The sequence below is a fragment of the Oryza sativa genome, chromosome 1, assembly GCF_034140825.1.
Source record: "Oryza sativa Japonica Group chromosome 1, ASM3414082v1".
In the NCBI taxonomy this organism is placed as follows: Eukaryota; Viridiplantae; Streptophyta; class Magnoliopsida; order Poales; family Poaceae; genus Oryza; species Oryza sativa.
In genome coordinates this window covers 26,856,301-26,870,042 of record NC_089035.1, presented here as the reverse complement: position 1 = coordinate 26,870,042, position 13,742 = coordinate 26,856,301, and the positions used below count along the sequence as shown (strand labels likewise).

At 41.3% G+C, this 13,742-nt stretch overlaps 2 protein-coding genes across 12 annotated transcripts; one reads left to right on the top strand and one right to left on the bottom strand.

Annotated features, from left to right (window-relative positions):
- Positions 1–307: 307 nt before the first annotated feature.
- LOC4326260 (GDSL esterase/lipase At1g28600) lies at positions 308–1,956 on the bottom strand. Its single transcript, XM_015783366.3, has 4 exons — positions 1,600–1,956; positions 1,281–1,496; positions 733–1,158; positions 308–630 (listed from the first exon to the last, which is right to left on the bottom strand). Exons 1-4 carry the CDS (start codon positions 1,895–1,897, stop codon positions 428–430), a joined length of 1,143 nt encoding a protein of 380 aa, XP_015638852.1. The 5' UTR covers positions 1,898–1,956; the 3' UTR covers positions 308–427.
- Positions 1,957–3,250: 1,294 nt separating this feature from the next.
- LOC4326258 (uncharacterized) lies at positions 3,251–10,237 on the top strand. Of its 11 annotated transcripts, none has more exons than XM_015765702.3 (12): positions 3,251–3,563; positions 3,968–6,245; positions 6,326–6,631; positions 6,723–6,810; positions 6,889–7,619; positions 7,821–8,141; positions 8,238–8,453; positions 8,585–8,677; positions 8,756–8,836; positions 8,923–9,307; positions 9,403–9,463; positions 9,873–10,237. In XM_015765702.3, the coding sequence occupies exons 2-5, from the start codon at positions 6,133–6,135 to the stop codon at positions 7,591–7,593; spliced, it is 1,212 nt and encodes a 403-aa protein (XP_015621188.2). In that variant the 5' UTR covers positions 3,251–3,563; positions 3,968–6,132; the 3' UTR covers positions 7,594–7,619; positions 7,821–8,141; positions 8,238–8,453; positions 8,585–8,677; positions 8,756–8,836; positions 8,923–9,307; positions 9,403–9,463; positions 9,873–10,237. The 11 variants fall into 6 exon arrangements, 10 of the variants coding, with proteins under 10 accessions (XP_015621188.2, XP_066160128.1, XP_015621186.2 ...); XM_015765700.3 differs by having other exon boundaries at positions 9,862–10,237; XM_066304020.1 differs by having other exon boundaries at positions 6,889–7,623.
- Positions 10,238–13,742: the final 3,505 nt, after the last annotated feature.

The window sequence follows — 13,742 nt, the reverse complement described above, 5'->3', positions numbered from 1 at the left end:
TTAAAAGCTACACCATTCCTACATAACCATACCGATCAACATATAGCAACAGCTCATATTAGGAGTAAAGGTCTCAAAACTTTAGATAAACACAAAAGCCAAACTCCCGTCCCGAACATATGTGAAACACTATAGGATGGATGTAGGTTTGAAACTATTTGGGTCAAAGACCAAACCGAATGAGATAGACGACATTTAGAAAAATAAATGTGTGGTCATATCTTACATAAGCAGTATATCTTGCTACGGGTTTACGCTTACCAAATGTTATACTCCGGACTCCGGAGGAAGGAATGCGTGCGTTGCGTAATCAGATTATTGTTATTTGCATTACTAGTTCACTGGTTGATACAAATATATATGCGTAAGAGTTCCCAAGAATCTCTATCCCAGAATTAAAGCCACGCACGAATTCCAGCTAAATCCTCTAGCAGAGCAACGGAGCGTCGGCGTAACGCTTGCTCAACACCCCGTCGGCGATGATGCTGTAGGCCTTCTCCGTCATGTGGACGCCGTCCCAGCTGGCGAAGTTGGCCGGGGACCCCCAAACCTTGGCTGTCTTGTTGCACGTCATGCCGGTGTGGTACGGGCCGTCGCCGCCGCAGCACTCCAGCAGAGGGTCACCGATACCTTCCAAAACCAAGAACGGATCGATAAAACATTATTAGTCAAACAAAGCAATGAAGCATCATATATATCGAACACAATATATAGGATTTATGGCGTGCTCACCGTAGTTCTTGGGGTTCTTGAAGAACTCCAAGGCGGCGCCGTAGTAGTCGGCGTAGATGAGCCTCACGCCGGGGTTCTGCGACCTGAGGCGGGCGACCTCCTGCACCAGCGCCTGGTTGTGCTGCCTTGAGAAGTCGTTGAACCACGCGATGCACCCGGTGGCGTCGTAGTCGGAGGTGTTGCTGCTCTGGAAGCCCTGGAGGTACTCCGGGGCGCACCCGAACGGGAAGTTGCCCGGGACCAGCACGGTCTTCGCGCCGAGGTTGATCACCTCCTGGACGGCGGCGCCGATGCGGCCGATGACGTCGGGGAGGTACTGCCTCGCCGTCTCGCGTGGCTGCCGCGCGGTGAACCAGAAGTTGTAGTCGTTGCCGCCGATCTCGCCCATCACGATCAGCGACTCGCCTAGCAGGCTCTTGGTGGCATCTGAAACAGAGACAAAGATTTATATATATATCCGACATGATCTGAACACGCTCTTCCATGCACTGCACGCATGCACGTTAATCGATCAAATTAACAACGTGTTCGCGTGATTGATTGTTTACCGACTCCAGGAGCTATCCGACCGAGCACTTTCTTGAACGAGGCGAGCTGGTTGTCGAGGCAGTAAGGCACGGGCAGGCTGAAGTTGTACTTGGTCTTGAAGTAGTCCGGCCCCAGCGCCGTCGACGCCAGCACGGCGAAGTTGGCGCCGTTCTCGAACTGCCCTGACCCCTCCTCCGGTATGCTCGGTGGTAGCAGCGACAGGTTGAGCGCTTGCGCTGAAACACACACACGAGCAAATATAGATTGCCACGCGCGAAATCAAGAAATGGCACGTGTATATAAAATTATATACATGCTACATCTGCAGATGCAACTCACCGTAGAAGTCGACGAGGACGCGGCCGTCGCAGATGCGGCCGGAGGGGCGGTTGAAGTAGGTCATGCCATAGGGGAGCTCCTTGAACTGGGACGGGCCGTTGCCGGTAAGGTACACGAAGTTGCCGGTGTCGATGATGGAGTCACCGAAGCTGAAGATGCGCTTGTAGCAGCCGCACAGCGCCACGTGAGTGTTGAGAAGGACGACGGCGCAGAGGAGGAGGATGAACGATGCCGCCGCCGCCGACGATGACGGGGAAACGGCACGGCGCCCCCCATGGCGCCTGATCAAGCTCTCCATCGCCAAGAATGTACAGATCGAGATGATTGCTAGAGAGAGATATATACTTGTCGCGATCGTTCTGCATTGCTTGCATATGCAGACCCCCTTTTATAAACCTCCGTGTGATCGAACGCGGATCAAAATGTGTCAATGCTTTCCAAGATCGGCCTGGTGGCGTCGGAACCCGATTGTGGCACCAAATTAAATCTCCTGGTAAGGTAACGGCAGCAATTCATATTTCAAGCCCTTCCAAGGATAGAAGTAGCACGTTAAATATGGAACGTTTTAAAGTGATTCAATTTTGTTTCCGAATAATGATAATAGCCCAATATACTCATAAATGCAAAGATTATTTACCGTCCCTGTTCTTACTGCATTTGTACATATTGTTCACAAATCATAAGAACTAATATCTGTTTTTTTCTTTTTGAAAAAGGCAAAAGCTTTTCTCACTTTTGTACTAGTAATAGATTATAGAGGAGTAAATTCACAGCACGGAAATATATACAGGGTCTATCACAAACAATAGACCCGCAAAAGAACTAGAATAGGGCTATTCTTCGAGGGGATGATCTCTATGATTCATGTGCCTCCCGCCTTGATCCACGCTCGCGCATTCTCTTTGATCTTGGTGATAATTGTAGCCATTGTGGTAGCTATGTGTATAAAGATCCTGGTATTTCGCTCGCACCAAAGCTTCGAGGCCACAAGGATGATCACCAATTTTAGTGTCTTTCTCGGCACATGGGGTATACGTGACAGTTTGTACCACCATTCTTCTACATTGGCGCAGTTTGCCCACTCATTTATTTGGAGGTCGATATTTATCCATCTTTGAAGTTTTGTCCATATCCTTCTCGACAGTCTGCAGTTGGCTAGGAGGTGTAGGACCGATTCTGTAGAAGCTCGGCACATTGGGCAATTGTGTTGGTTTGTCCTGTCTCTCTTTTGGAGCCTGTCTATTATCCAGACTCTGTTTTGGATTATGAGCCAAGAAAAGAACTTGCGCGCACTTAGTGGCACCCAACATTTTGAGATTGTCTGGTTGAAGATCGAGCCCGCTGCCCCAATGAATTGTAATGTATGCTAATTTGGTTGAGTAGACACCGTTCTCACTACAAGAAAACATACAATTAGCTACCGTATATTTAGTTACCAAGAAGTTTGGTGCCTAGATATTAATCAATAGTAACCAACATGCTAATACCTTGGTTTCTGTAGCTGTCAGCACGTTACTTGAGTTAAACAATACCAATTACCTCTACAGTTACCAAGTTACTGGCCAGTACTTGGTCACTAGTCACGTGACAACATATAGCAACCAAGGCATGTACCTGATATTTGAATATGTGGAGTACTGGAGTGCAAAACACACTTCCTCCCGATCCCCATCCAGAAACAAATCGAGAGGCAAGGGAAAGGTCTCCTGCGGCGGCGGCGGCGGCGGCGAGGCGAGATCTGCGGCCGGCGGCGGCACCGTCGACGGAGTTTTGCGGCGACGACGCCGCCGCCGCCGCCGGCGCTCGGTGGAGGAGTCCTTCGCGGCCCCTGTGCTAGCGCCCAGGAATCGGTGGTCTCTGCGATGGCAGCGCCCGAGGGATCGCTGGTGGTTTAGCTACAACGTCGTCGGGGCAAGCAGTTGATTCATTGCAGGCAGCAGGAGGAGTCTCCACTTTGATTCAAGGTAAGTGGTTAAATTCTCCTGATATTCTATGTTTGCACACAAACAATTTGTTTAACTGGATGTGCCTTGAACCTGATCTATAACCCAAATGAATGTTTGTATGCACTATTATTCAATGGTTTTTGTGTGAGATTTGATCTGCTATAACATGAGTATAACATGAGTGTGACTTACAAATCTGGTTGACTGCACTAATTTGATTAGCACACAGTATTTCGAATTTTAGGGTTTTAGAAATGAATTGATTTCCATGACATTGGGTTAGCATGTTGGTTTGTGAGTGCCATGGCTTTAGAAGTTTTATTGCCATTTGTGAGGAGATTAAATAGTTTTAGATTAAATAATCTGTAATACTTGCATTACCACATTGGTGATTAATTCTAAGGAAACTTGCATTTATGCAGAGGATTAGAATATGGACAAGAGTTGGATGAGATTGCCCGATAGGTTCTCTAGGGAGTATATTGCTGGGGTAAACGCATTTATTGAATTTGCTTGTGAACACAATGGAGAGAACAGTTTTATATTTTTCCCATGCGAAAGGTGTTTGAATATAAGTCAGATGGGTGCCAATGATGCTCGAACACATTTGGTGTTGTATGGTATACAATTATCATATACAAAATGGGTATTCCATGGAGAAGTGGCCAACAATTATGATCAGGACGATGAACTTTTAGAGGATGAAGATAATGGGGATGAGTTTGATGGATTTGATACTATTCAAGATCTATTAGGTGATATCCATAGGGCCACAATTGGGGTTGCAGAGCAGGAGAACCAAAGTGGTAATAATGGAGATAATGTCCTCTAATCTAATCAAGAGGCAGTCCGTTTTGATAACTTGCTAAGAAATGCACAAAGAGAGTTGTACCCAGGATGCAGAGGTCATTCACTGTTATCCTTCTTGTTGAAGTTAGTCCACTTAAAAGATTTAAACCATTGGACTAACAAATCATTTGAGATGCTACTCAAATTATTGAAAGAAGCTTTGCCAACAGGTGACACACTTCCAGCCTCATATTATGAAGCAAAAAAGATGTTAAGAGATCTAGGGCTGGGCTATGAAAGCATACATGCATGCATCAATGATTGTGTATTGTTCTGGAAGGAACTTGAAGACTATGATAAGTGCCCTGTTTGTAATGAATCAAGATGGAAAATTCACAAGGGAAAGAAACGTGTACCTCACAAAGTTTTGCGATATTTTCCTTTGATCCCTAGGTTACAGAGACTATTTATGAACAAGGACATAGCCTCAGACTTAAGATATCATCGTGATAAGCGTGTAATTGAGGAAAATGTCTTGAGACATCCAGCTGATGGCGAAGCTTGGAAGGATTTGGATGGAAAATACCAATGGCTTGCGCACGATCCTCGCCATTTGCGCTTTGGACTTGCTACAGATGGGTTCAACCCATTTGGAACTTTGAGTAGCTCTTATAGTGTGTGGCCTATTATATTAGTTGTATACAACCTGCCACCATGGAAGTGCATGAAGGAACCCTTCATATTAATGCCCTTGCTGATTCCAGGGAAGAAAGCACCTGGAAGGGATATTGATGTGTACATGAGGCCCTTGATTGAAGAATTGAATCTACTCTTTAACACTGGAGTCAGTACATATGATGCCTTTGTAGGAGATACTTTCAATCTACGAGCAGTAGTGCTAGGCACTATTAGTGACCTTCGTGCATTAGATTCACTATCTGGGTATGTGGCAATGGGCTATAAGGCTTGCCCGATATGTTTAGATTGGACTGATTCGTGTTCGCTAAGAAGCAAGATTGGTTTTTTGGGTCATAGAAGATACTTGCCTATTCAGTATAGATGGCGAAGAAGTAAGAACTTTAATGGCAAGAATGAAACATCATTGAGGCCAAGACAGCTATCAGGAGATGAAAATTTTGCAATGCTACAAAAATTAGATCATCTACAAGGCTTCAAGTATGGAAAGCATGATGGAAATAAGAAAAGAAAGACCTCAGAAAGGGACATCCCAGGAAAGAATTTTACTAAGATCAGCATTTTGTATGAGTTGCCGTACTGGAAGGAACTCAAGTTGCCACACAACCTAGATGTCATGCATATTGAGAAAAATATTTGTGAGAGCGTGCTTGGAACTCTTTTGAACATAAATGGTAAGACTAAAGACACACTTAAGGCTCGCATGGACTTGCAAGACATAAACATCCGGAAAGAGCTACACTTGCAACAAAGGGGCAGCAATGTCATAAAGCCTCCTGCTTGTTATACACTATCCCAAGAGGAGAGACAAGATTTTTTTCAATTTATAGAATCTGTCCGCTTTCCTGATGGTTTTGGTGCAAATATATCAAAAGGTCTAAGCTATAAAGAGGGGAAAATAACTGGGTTGAAGACACATGACTTCCATCTGCTTTTGCAGCGAATACTTCCAATTGGAATTCGAGGGTATTTGCAGAATGACATTTGTGATGCACTATTACAGTTAGGTAGCTTTTTTCGTCAACTATGCTCTAAGTCATTGAAGCTTGATGTGCTGGAAAAGTTAGAAGAACAAATAATATTTGTGTTGTGAAAATTGGAAATGATTTTTCCACCTGCATTTTTTGATATTGTGGTACACTTAGCAGTCCATTTACCACAACAAGCAAGACTTGGTGGACCTGTACAGTATAGATGGATGTTTTTTATTGAAAGGTATGTGTTGATTAGGATCCTTCTCTTTGTTCTATAATTTTGTCGTTGTACTGTAGTAAGTGTATATTATTGGTATGTAGGTTCCTTGGTACTTTGAAAGGCATGGTGAGCAATAGGGCACATCCAGAGGGTTCAATCGCGGAAGCCTATATTATGAAGGAGTGCTCAACATTTTGCTCTATGTATCTCAATGGAATTGAGACAAGGTTCAATAGGGAAGAGAGAAACTATGATGGAGAGAGGCAATTCGCTGATCGCTACTCAATATTTTTATCTAGATTCTGTGCTTTTGGTCACAAGGATGACGTAATCCTAACACAAGATCAATATAATTCCCTGTGTTGGTACGTGCTCAATAATTGTGAAGAACTGCAAGGGTTCCTATAGTAAGTAAAATAAAATGATATTTCAGTAATAGTTACAAATAGTTACATAGTTACTTGTACTAATATATCACATGTCGCAACAACATTTTAGTGAGCATGAGGACGTTTTAGAGGCACAAGGCGTGGGAAATATAGCAAATAGACTGCAACAAGAGTTTGCTACATGGCTGCGCCAAAGAGTAAGCTCACACTTGGCTTCACATAAACTATATGTCCATTGTTTGCATTAGCTAACATGCATTATTTTTGGCAATTAGGTTATAGATTTGCGCAAGGATGGTTCATCCCAAGTATCTGATTGTTTATATGCCCTTGCAATTGGACCACACAAAAAAGTACATAAATACTCTGGATGTATTATTGGTGGAGTTAGATTTTTAACAAAGGAGCGGGAGGAAGGTCGAAAAACTCAAAACAGTGGAGTATGCGTTGAGGGTCCACATAAAGGGAAAATCATAACATACTATGGTACTCTCACAGACATATATGTCTTGGATTATCCTAATGATCGGCAAGTTGCATTGTTTATGTGTGATTGGTACAATCTGGAGAGAAACAAACCAGTGATCATTGACAATGACTTTGTTAGTATTAATATAAGCAAAAGGTGGTACACAGATGACAATTATGTATTGGCTAGTCAAGTTAAGCAGGTCTTTTATGTACCTGATACTAAATTGAAGGGGAATTGGCAAGTAGTGCAAAAGGTTAACCATCGGCACCTATTTGATCCAGAGGTTTGGAGTGCTGGGAGTGAAAGTGCTTTAGACATCGGTGCTAATGAAGATATTGCCTTTCAAGAAGAAGAGGGTGGTGATATTGTTCTGGATGATACTTTTGAAGCTAATACATTGAGTCGCGATGATGTGATTCTAGAAATTGTTAGTGATTCAAAAGAGATAGCATCTTTAAAGGAGGGTCCTGTTTCTCGAAGTGAATGTGAAGAAGAAACTGAGAATTAGATTTCTTATGATTCTATTATACATCAGTAAGTATGTAAGTAAATTAATGAATGTTTTCCTTCATATAACTTATGTTACATATTTTAATTATTGCTCTAGGTATATATGAACTAATAATGCTGTCAAAACTTCTTACTCTTATCAATTGTTTGTGCAGTTTGTTTGTTTTTATTTATTTATTTGTTACTCCATTACTTGATTATGCTCACTTATTTATTTATTGTTAGCTGCATATGGCACCTGGACAGAAAGTTCGGCCTCCAAGAAACTCACAACCATCTAATTGCCCACAAACTCAGCATGTTTCTACTTCCAACTCCAAGAAAGTGCGCGGAAAGAATAAATCAAAAGGTTTGGAGCGCCTGATCAAAAAAGCTGGTCACCCACTGAACTTGAATATTTCAGTAGAGAGGAGGCCAATTGGAGAAAATCATGAACTACTTTCAAGGGAGATTGGGATTGTTACTAGGTACCATGCACCTATCAAACGCATTGGTTGGAACAATTTTAGTGAGGCTGACAAAGAACCTTTGTATGAGCTTCTGAAGGTATATAATATTATTATTTTTATTCCTTTATGTAATATCTTTGACTTCTCTGGAGTGATCTTGCAAATACTAACATCTGAATTCTATCTTTTGCAGATGAAATTCAACTTAGATCTATCTGAACCTCATGTTAAAGGCTGTCTGGAGCTACTATTTTCGTCAAGCTATAAAACATTTCACCATAGATGCTATACTCATTATCTCAAGTCTGGTGGTGGGGACAGTGCTCGTAACAGTCCATATGAACCCCTTCGTGACAGACCTGGTTATTGGACTTGGCTTTGTGATCATTTCGAAACAGAAGAATTTCAGGTATATGATTCTTTGCATGCTTTATCTTATATCTGAATGCATGCCTCTTAACAACTAGCTAAATTTATTTCTTCTTCATATTAACTAAGGCATTTTCTATGTGTTCCTTTGGCTATTCTTGCCATATGCAGAAAAAATCAGTTATAGGGAAAGCTAATCGGATGAAACTGGCATATGTTCATAAAAAGGGAACCAAACCATTTGTGGCACTTCAGCATGAATTAGTAAGCTAAATTTCATCTATTTTCCTTATGATTTATTTTTCGTAAGCATCTGTTTAAGTAAATATTATGTCTTGGCAGAGTTGTGATCAAATCTCATTGTACAAGGAATGCTATTGTAGTGACAAAGGATGGGCGTCAAGAGATGCTAGACAGAACTATGTAAGTATCATTCTAACGAGTCATTTTCACTATAGTTAAGTGTCTTCTTGTGCTAACAAAAACTTTTGATTTTTTTCTATATAAAGGAAACAATGTTACAGATGCAGCATGAAAATGAGCAAGAAGGTGCAATCCAGCTGACAGAGCAACAAATTTGTGAGAAGGTGCTTGGGAAGGCATATGGATATATTAGAGGGAGAGGTCATGGTCCGAAACCTAATAGAAGAGCTTCATCAACTTCAGCAAACACCTATCAACAAATGGAAGAAGAATTGGCTTCTACAGAACAAACTGTGGCAGTTCAACAAAACCAGCTTGCAGTATAACAAAATCAGCTTGAATCTCAACAAAAGCAACTTGATTGGTTGCGCAGTGTCGTGTCCAAACTTGCTGGTATTCCACCTCCTGCTATGGATGATAATGATGCCTCAGGACCATCCCACACAACCACAACTTCAATTGATGGATCCGGTATGCAACATTTTTTTTTCTTCTAAAAGAAAAGAAGAATATAGTGTTATAATACATAGAAATGACAATTAACTTTTGTTAAATTTATTTGATAGGTTCACTGGTTTCGGATGGAATGTCAAGGAGATCATGATTTTGAAGATCTTTGATTAGGAGGTATTACTACTAGAAATTGATTGCCCAAACCATATGGAAACTTGAGCATGCATGTAGTACTGCTTCTATAAATTCATGTTTGAATTGAATCTCTAATGTATACGCTAGAATTCTATAAATTTTCCAATCGACTTTTTATGTCCTGTTTCTATTAAAACTCCACTGTAGTCATAGCACTGTTTTGAATTTTTTTCAATTAAATTTTAGCAATATTTCCCATACTCCATGCATCTTAAAGTTGCAACTAAATTGAAACTTCGTTCCTATGAAATAAGTTCATCATTAACAATTTTGAAGAAGACAGGATTAGAGGATCGACCAGATCAGCATAGTAGTGAATACGAACATTTTATATATGTGATCCAGTCCATGACATTTTCTAATTTCCCTGAGATTAGCTTTTTTTCAGGAACACCGCAACGTAATCTCCTAGGCTATTACATCATCTTGACAATACTCATCATGGTGTTTCAAAACAAGCATCAGGTTGCGATGCTCCAAGAGACTTGTATAAACTCAACCATAGTACTACAGAAATTTTGTTTACTTTGTGGTATAGTGATTCGTAGTTCTGTTCAGATAGAAGTGATTCATATTTTTCTTCAAATAGATTACTCATTTAGAAGTTGACTTTTGGGTATAATGATTTCCTTGTAAGACTGCACATCAGTTTTAATGTGTTACCGTGTCAAGCATGTACTCTAAGGTGAAGCTTGAGATGAGTTTATTGTAGCACTATTCTGCAGTTGATGCTATGGTAACCTAGTTGATTCATATATGAATTGCACATCAAATTGCCATAGTACTGTAGTTTCTATTAATTGCTCTGTCTGAATTGAATTATGCAGTGGGTGAACAAACCTTTAGTCACCAAGGTAATTAATGTTCTAGGTGGCAGGATGTATGTACTTACCAAGGAGGGTTGGACACAACATACTTTTAGTTGCCAATTACTTGGTGGCAAATTATAAATAGTCACCAAGCAACCTTGGTTATTAGATATTTTTAGTTACCAAGTACCACTTGGTTCTAAAAAATATATAGTTACCAACATTTTCTTGGTGACTATTGCTTTTACATATTGTTACCAACTATGGTTGGTAAGTAATTATATTATGTTTAGCAACCGAGGAGATCACACGTTGGTTACAAAATACATTTAGCAACCGGGTTGTAGCCACCAAGATGCGACCAAGGTTCATTGGTAGCGAAAACTCAATAGCAACCAGCTTGTAGCTTATTGTCACCAACCACCTTGGTAACTAATGGTCTGTTTCCTTGTAGTGTCTGAGTCAATTTCTAGGTGATGTCATCCGTTTGATCATTGAGGAGTTCTATGCGTTAGACTAATTAAATCTCTGTATTGAAGGACAAAAATCGTATTTATTTTTATAACGTGTCTCAAATATATATACATTGTTGCATGTATATAAATATATTAGCTTGATGCTAATGACATGTACATATTTTCATAAAAAACTAAAAGTACTAACAACTACATGCACACTTAGTTCTAGTTTACAAAATGTCAAAAGAAAAAGGGAAAATTGCAAAAGCACCTTAAATGCCAATCTGAGTTGGAGATTCCCCCTATAAGATGATTTGTTACAAATACCCCCTCTCCTAATTCACCTTTGTATGAAATTCCCCCGAATAGCCGTTACTTGCCTATTCTTGTTCCAACAAACCACACATGTGCTCATGTGAATTCTAGCAAGAGAGGAGCTGTGGTGGTCAGTCATGTCGGTCAGACTCTATATGATATGACTGTGACGTTCCTAGTGATGGTACTGAGCATGTCATTGGACAATGGCGATCACAAATCTGTTGAATAGTCTCACATTGGTTGTGGAAGGGCAAATGACCTAAGATATAAGTGGGGGAGCCCCTCACCTCAATGGCTAGCTTTTGGGGTGGGAAAGGCCCCTTACGATCCTATATAATTGGTATTAGAGCCTGGCTAGTTTAACATCTCTGGCCCGATGGACAGTGTGTGAAGGCCTGATAGACCATGGGTGCCTATGGGGCCCGTATACCTGAGGGACCGTGGTGAAACGGTGAAGGGGCGGTGAAGGGTTGAGGGACACCAATGTGTGAAGGGGGAAATTGTTGAATAGTCCCACATTAGTTGTGGAAGGGCAAAGGACCTAAGATATAAGTGGGGGAACCCCTCACCTCAATGGCTAGCTTTTGGGGAGGAAAGGCCCTTTACGATCCTACAAAATCTTCGCTCTTGGATATCTTGGTCACTAGAGGATGAGCTGTCGCGCTTACTTCCTGAGGTTTGGTGGAGGTTGGTTTTTATGTAGTAGATTTAAGATGAGAATGTTGAGCTCGGTGCAACACTCTGTCGTTGAGAACGAAGATGTGTGCTTGGTGAGACACCCTACCACTGAGAAAGAATATGTGTTTTGGGACATGTACATGAGGATATACGCTTAGTTGTATAACACATGTAGAAAGAGAAAAAAAACACGTGAGCAATGACAACTGGGGTGAGGTGGGGGGGATATCAAACCTAGGTGAATTAGAAGGGGGTATTTGCAACAAACCGTCTTATAGGGAAGAATCTCAAACTCAGATTGGCATTTGAGGTATCTTTTGCGATTTTCTCTAAGAAAAACATGAAAATAGATATGAAAATTGATGCTTATGCACCAAAATTGTGATGAAGCAACACTCAGAATATAGAACTACCATTAATTATTGCAATTATACTTTCTTATTTTAGCCAGTAGTGGAGTGGAATACATTGAGCTATATCACAAGCTTTTAAAGTCAAATTTTGGTAAGGTTATTTAGTGGATTCAGTTAAGAAAAGATGTCGATCAACCAATGGAAGTTTATCTAGAAATGACCGAGTTCAAAGAGGAATCGTGAAGACCACGGCATAGCAGTTTAATTCTATATATTAACTCGACAAGATTTTGTAATTTTCCTTTTATCTTTAGGAAACTTGTATCGAGTCCGATCAGGACTAGTATCAATCCGTGGGTATAAAAATGTACACCCGGGGCCCTTGTAATCTATCTCTCGATCAATACAACTTTTGGCGCATCACCACCCTCTTTTTCGAGGTTTTATGGCCAGAGGAACTTGGCACCTGGTGCAGGGCTGCATCACTTCGATCTCCCGCGAAAGGGTAAGTCCTAAGTTCTACCAACCCTGGCAGTGGCAATTGTATCGGCTATATTGGCATTGTTCAAGGCTACATCGTTTCGATCTCTTGGATTGTTATGGTTCAGTTGGTATACTTGCCTACCTGATATTTCAATTCTATCTTTAATTGCAAAATTGTATTTATAGACAAATTAGTTTAGCTGGGACTGTCTCGATTAGGTCTGATATTATGTCTTCGTCGATATATCTCTACAATCACAATGTTGTTTTAAATAGATTTGTTATATCCATCATGTTAGCATAGTCTATGGGCTTATCTAGCTTATTGATCAGATGCAATCTAGAACTATCTCGGTTAGGTCCGATCTTTGCATTGTTTTATCGGAGTGCTAGCAGATAAGTTATCTTTGCATCAGACTTTCAGCCGATGTATGCATTAACCATCGAGTCTACATTTAATATTATGTATCAATATCAGCCGATTGGTTTATTGGGCATCTACTTCATCATATTATCAACGGCTGATTGAATTGTCAGTTCAAGTTCTTCCATTGTCTTTATCCAAGTGTCAGAATCTACATCGGATATATAACCAATTGTTCAAAACCCTATCGACATCGGTTAGTACCGCTAAATCGGCTTATTGGCTGATCAACTCTTTGATCATCAATTTATCCATCTTGTCAGTTGCAGGATCAAACTGACTAGCACGCCTCGAATCTCATAAATATTTAGGACCTGCACTATAGCTAAGCAGATCTCCTAAGCCTTTGTGTTTTTTCACGTCAACACAAGCATACTAGATTGACATCTTCTTGCAATGGAAACAAGCGAGGGGCTCCTAATTCGCAATGTGCCCCCTTGTTCTTTCTCTCCACCAACACCCCCGCTTGCTTCCCCCGTCCCCTTTCTTCCCCATCCCCTTGTTCTTTCTCTCCACCAACACCAGACACCAATAGAGAGCGAGCGAGCAATGGCACTCTGGTGAACTCCTCCGATGGAAGAAACGGAGCATGCAGCGGTGCAGCAAGAAACAAAGCGCCTCACTTAGTCCCTCCGACGGATTCCTTTCGTCCTCTTATGATGACACAAGATCCAGGTCAGCTCCAAGCCCTCACCTCTTTTGCTTCCCCCACCGCTGCCCAGCCTCACCGGTGTG

Bases quoted from the DNA above. Each gene is read 5' to 3' on its own strand.
- LOC4326260 (XM_015783366.3), bottom strand. From the start codon at position 1,897: ATGGAGAGCTTGATCAGGCGCCATGGGGGGCGCCGTGCCGTTTCCCCG. The intron at 1,497-1,599 runs GTGAGTTGCATC...TGTGTGTTTCAG, and splicing joins CGTCCTCGTCGACTTCTACG to CGCAAGCGCTCAACCTGTCG. The intron at 631-732 runs GTGAGCACGCCA...TGGTTTTGGAAG, and splicing joins CAAGAACCCCAAGAACTACG to GTATCGGTGACCCTCTGCTG.
- LOC4326258 (XM_015765702.3), top strand. From the start codon at position 6,133: ATGATTTTTCCACCTGCATTTTTTGATATTGTGGTACACTTAGCAGTC. The intron at 6,246-6,325 runs GTATGTGTTGAT...ATTGGTATGTAG, and splicing joins TGGATGTTTTTTATTGAAAG to GTTCCTTGGTACTTTGAAAG. The intron at 6,632-6,722 runs GTAAGTAAAATA...ACAACATTTTAG, and splicing joins GAACTGCAAGGGTTCCTATA to TGAGCATGAGGACGTTTTAG.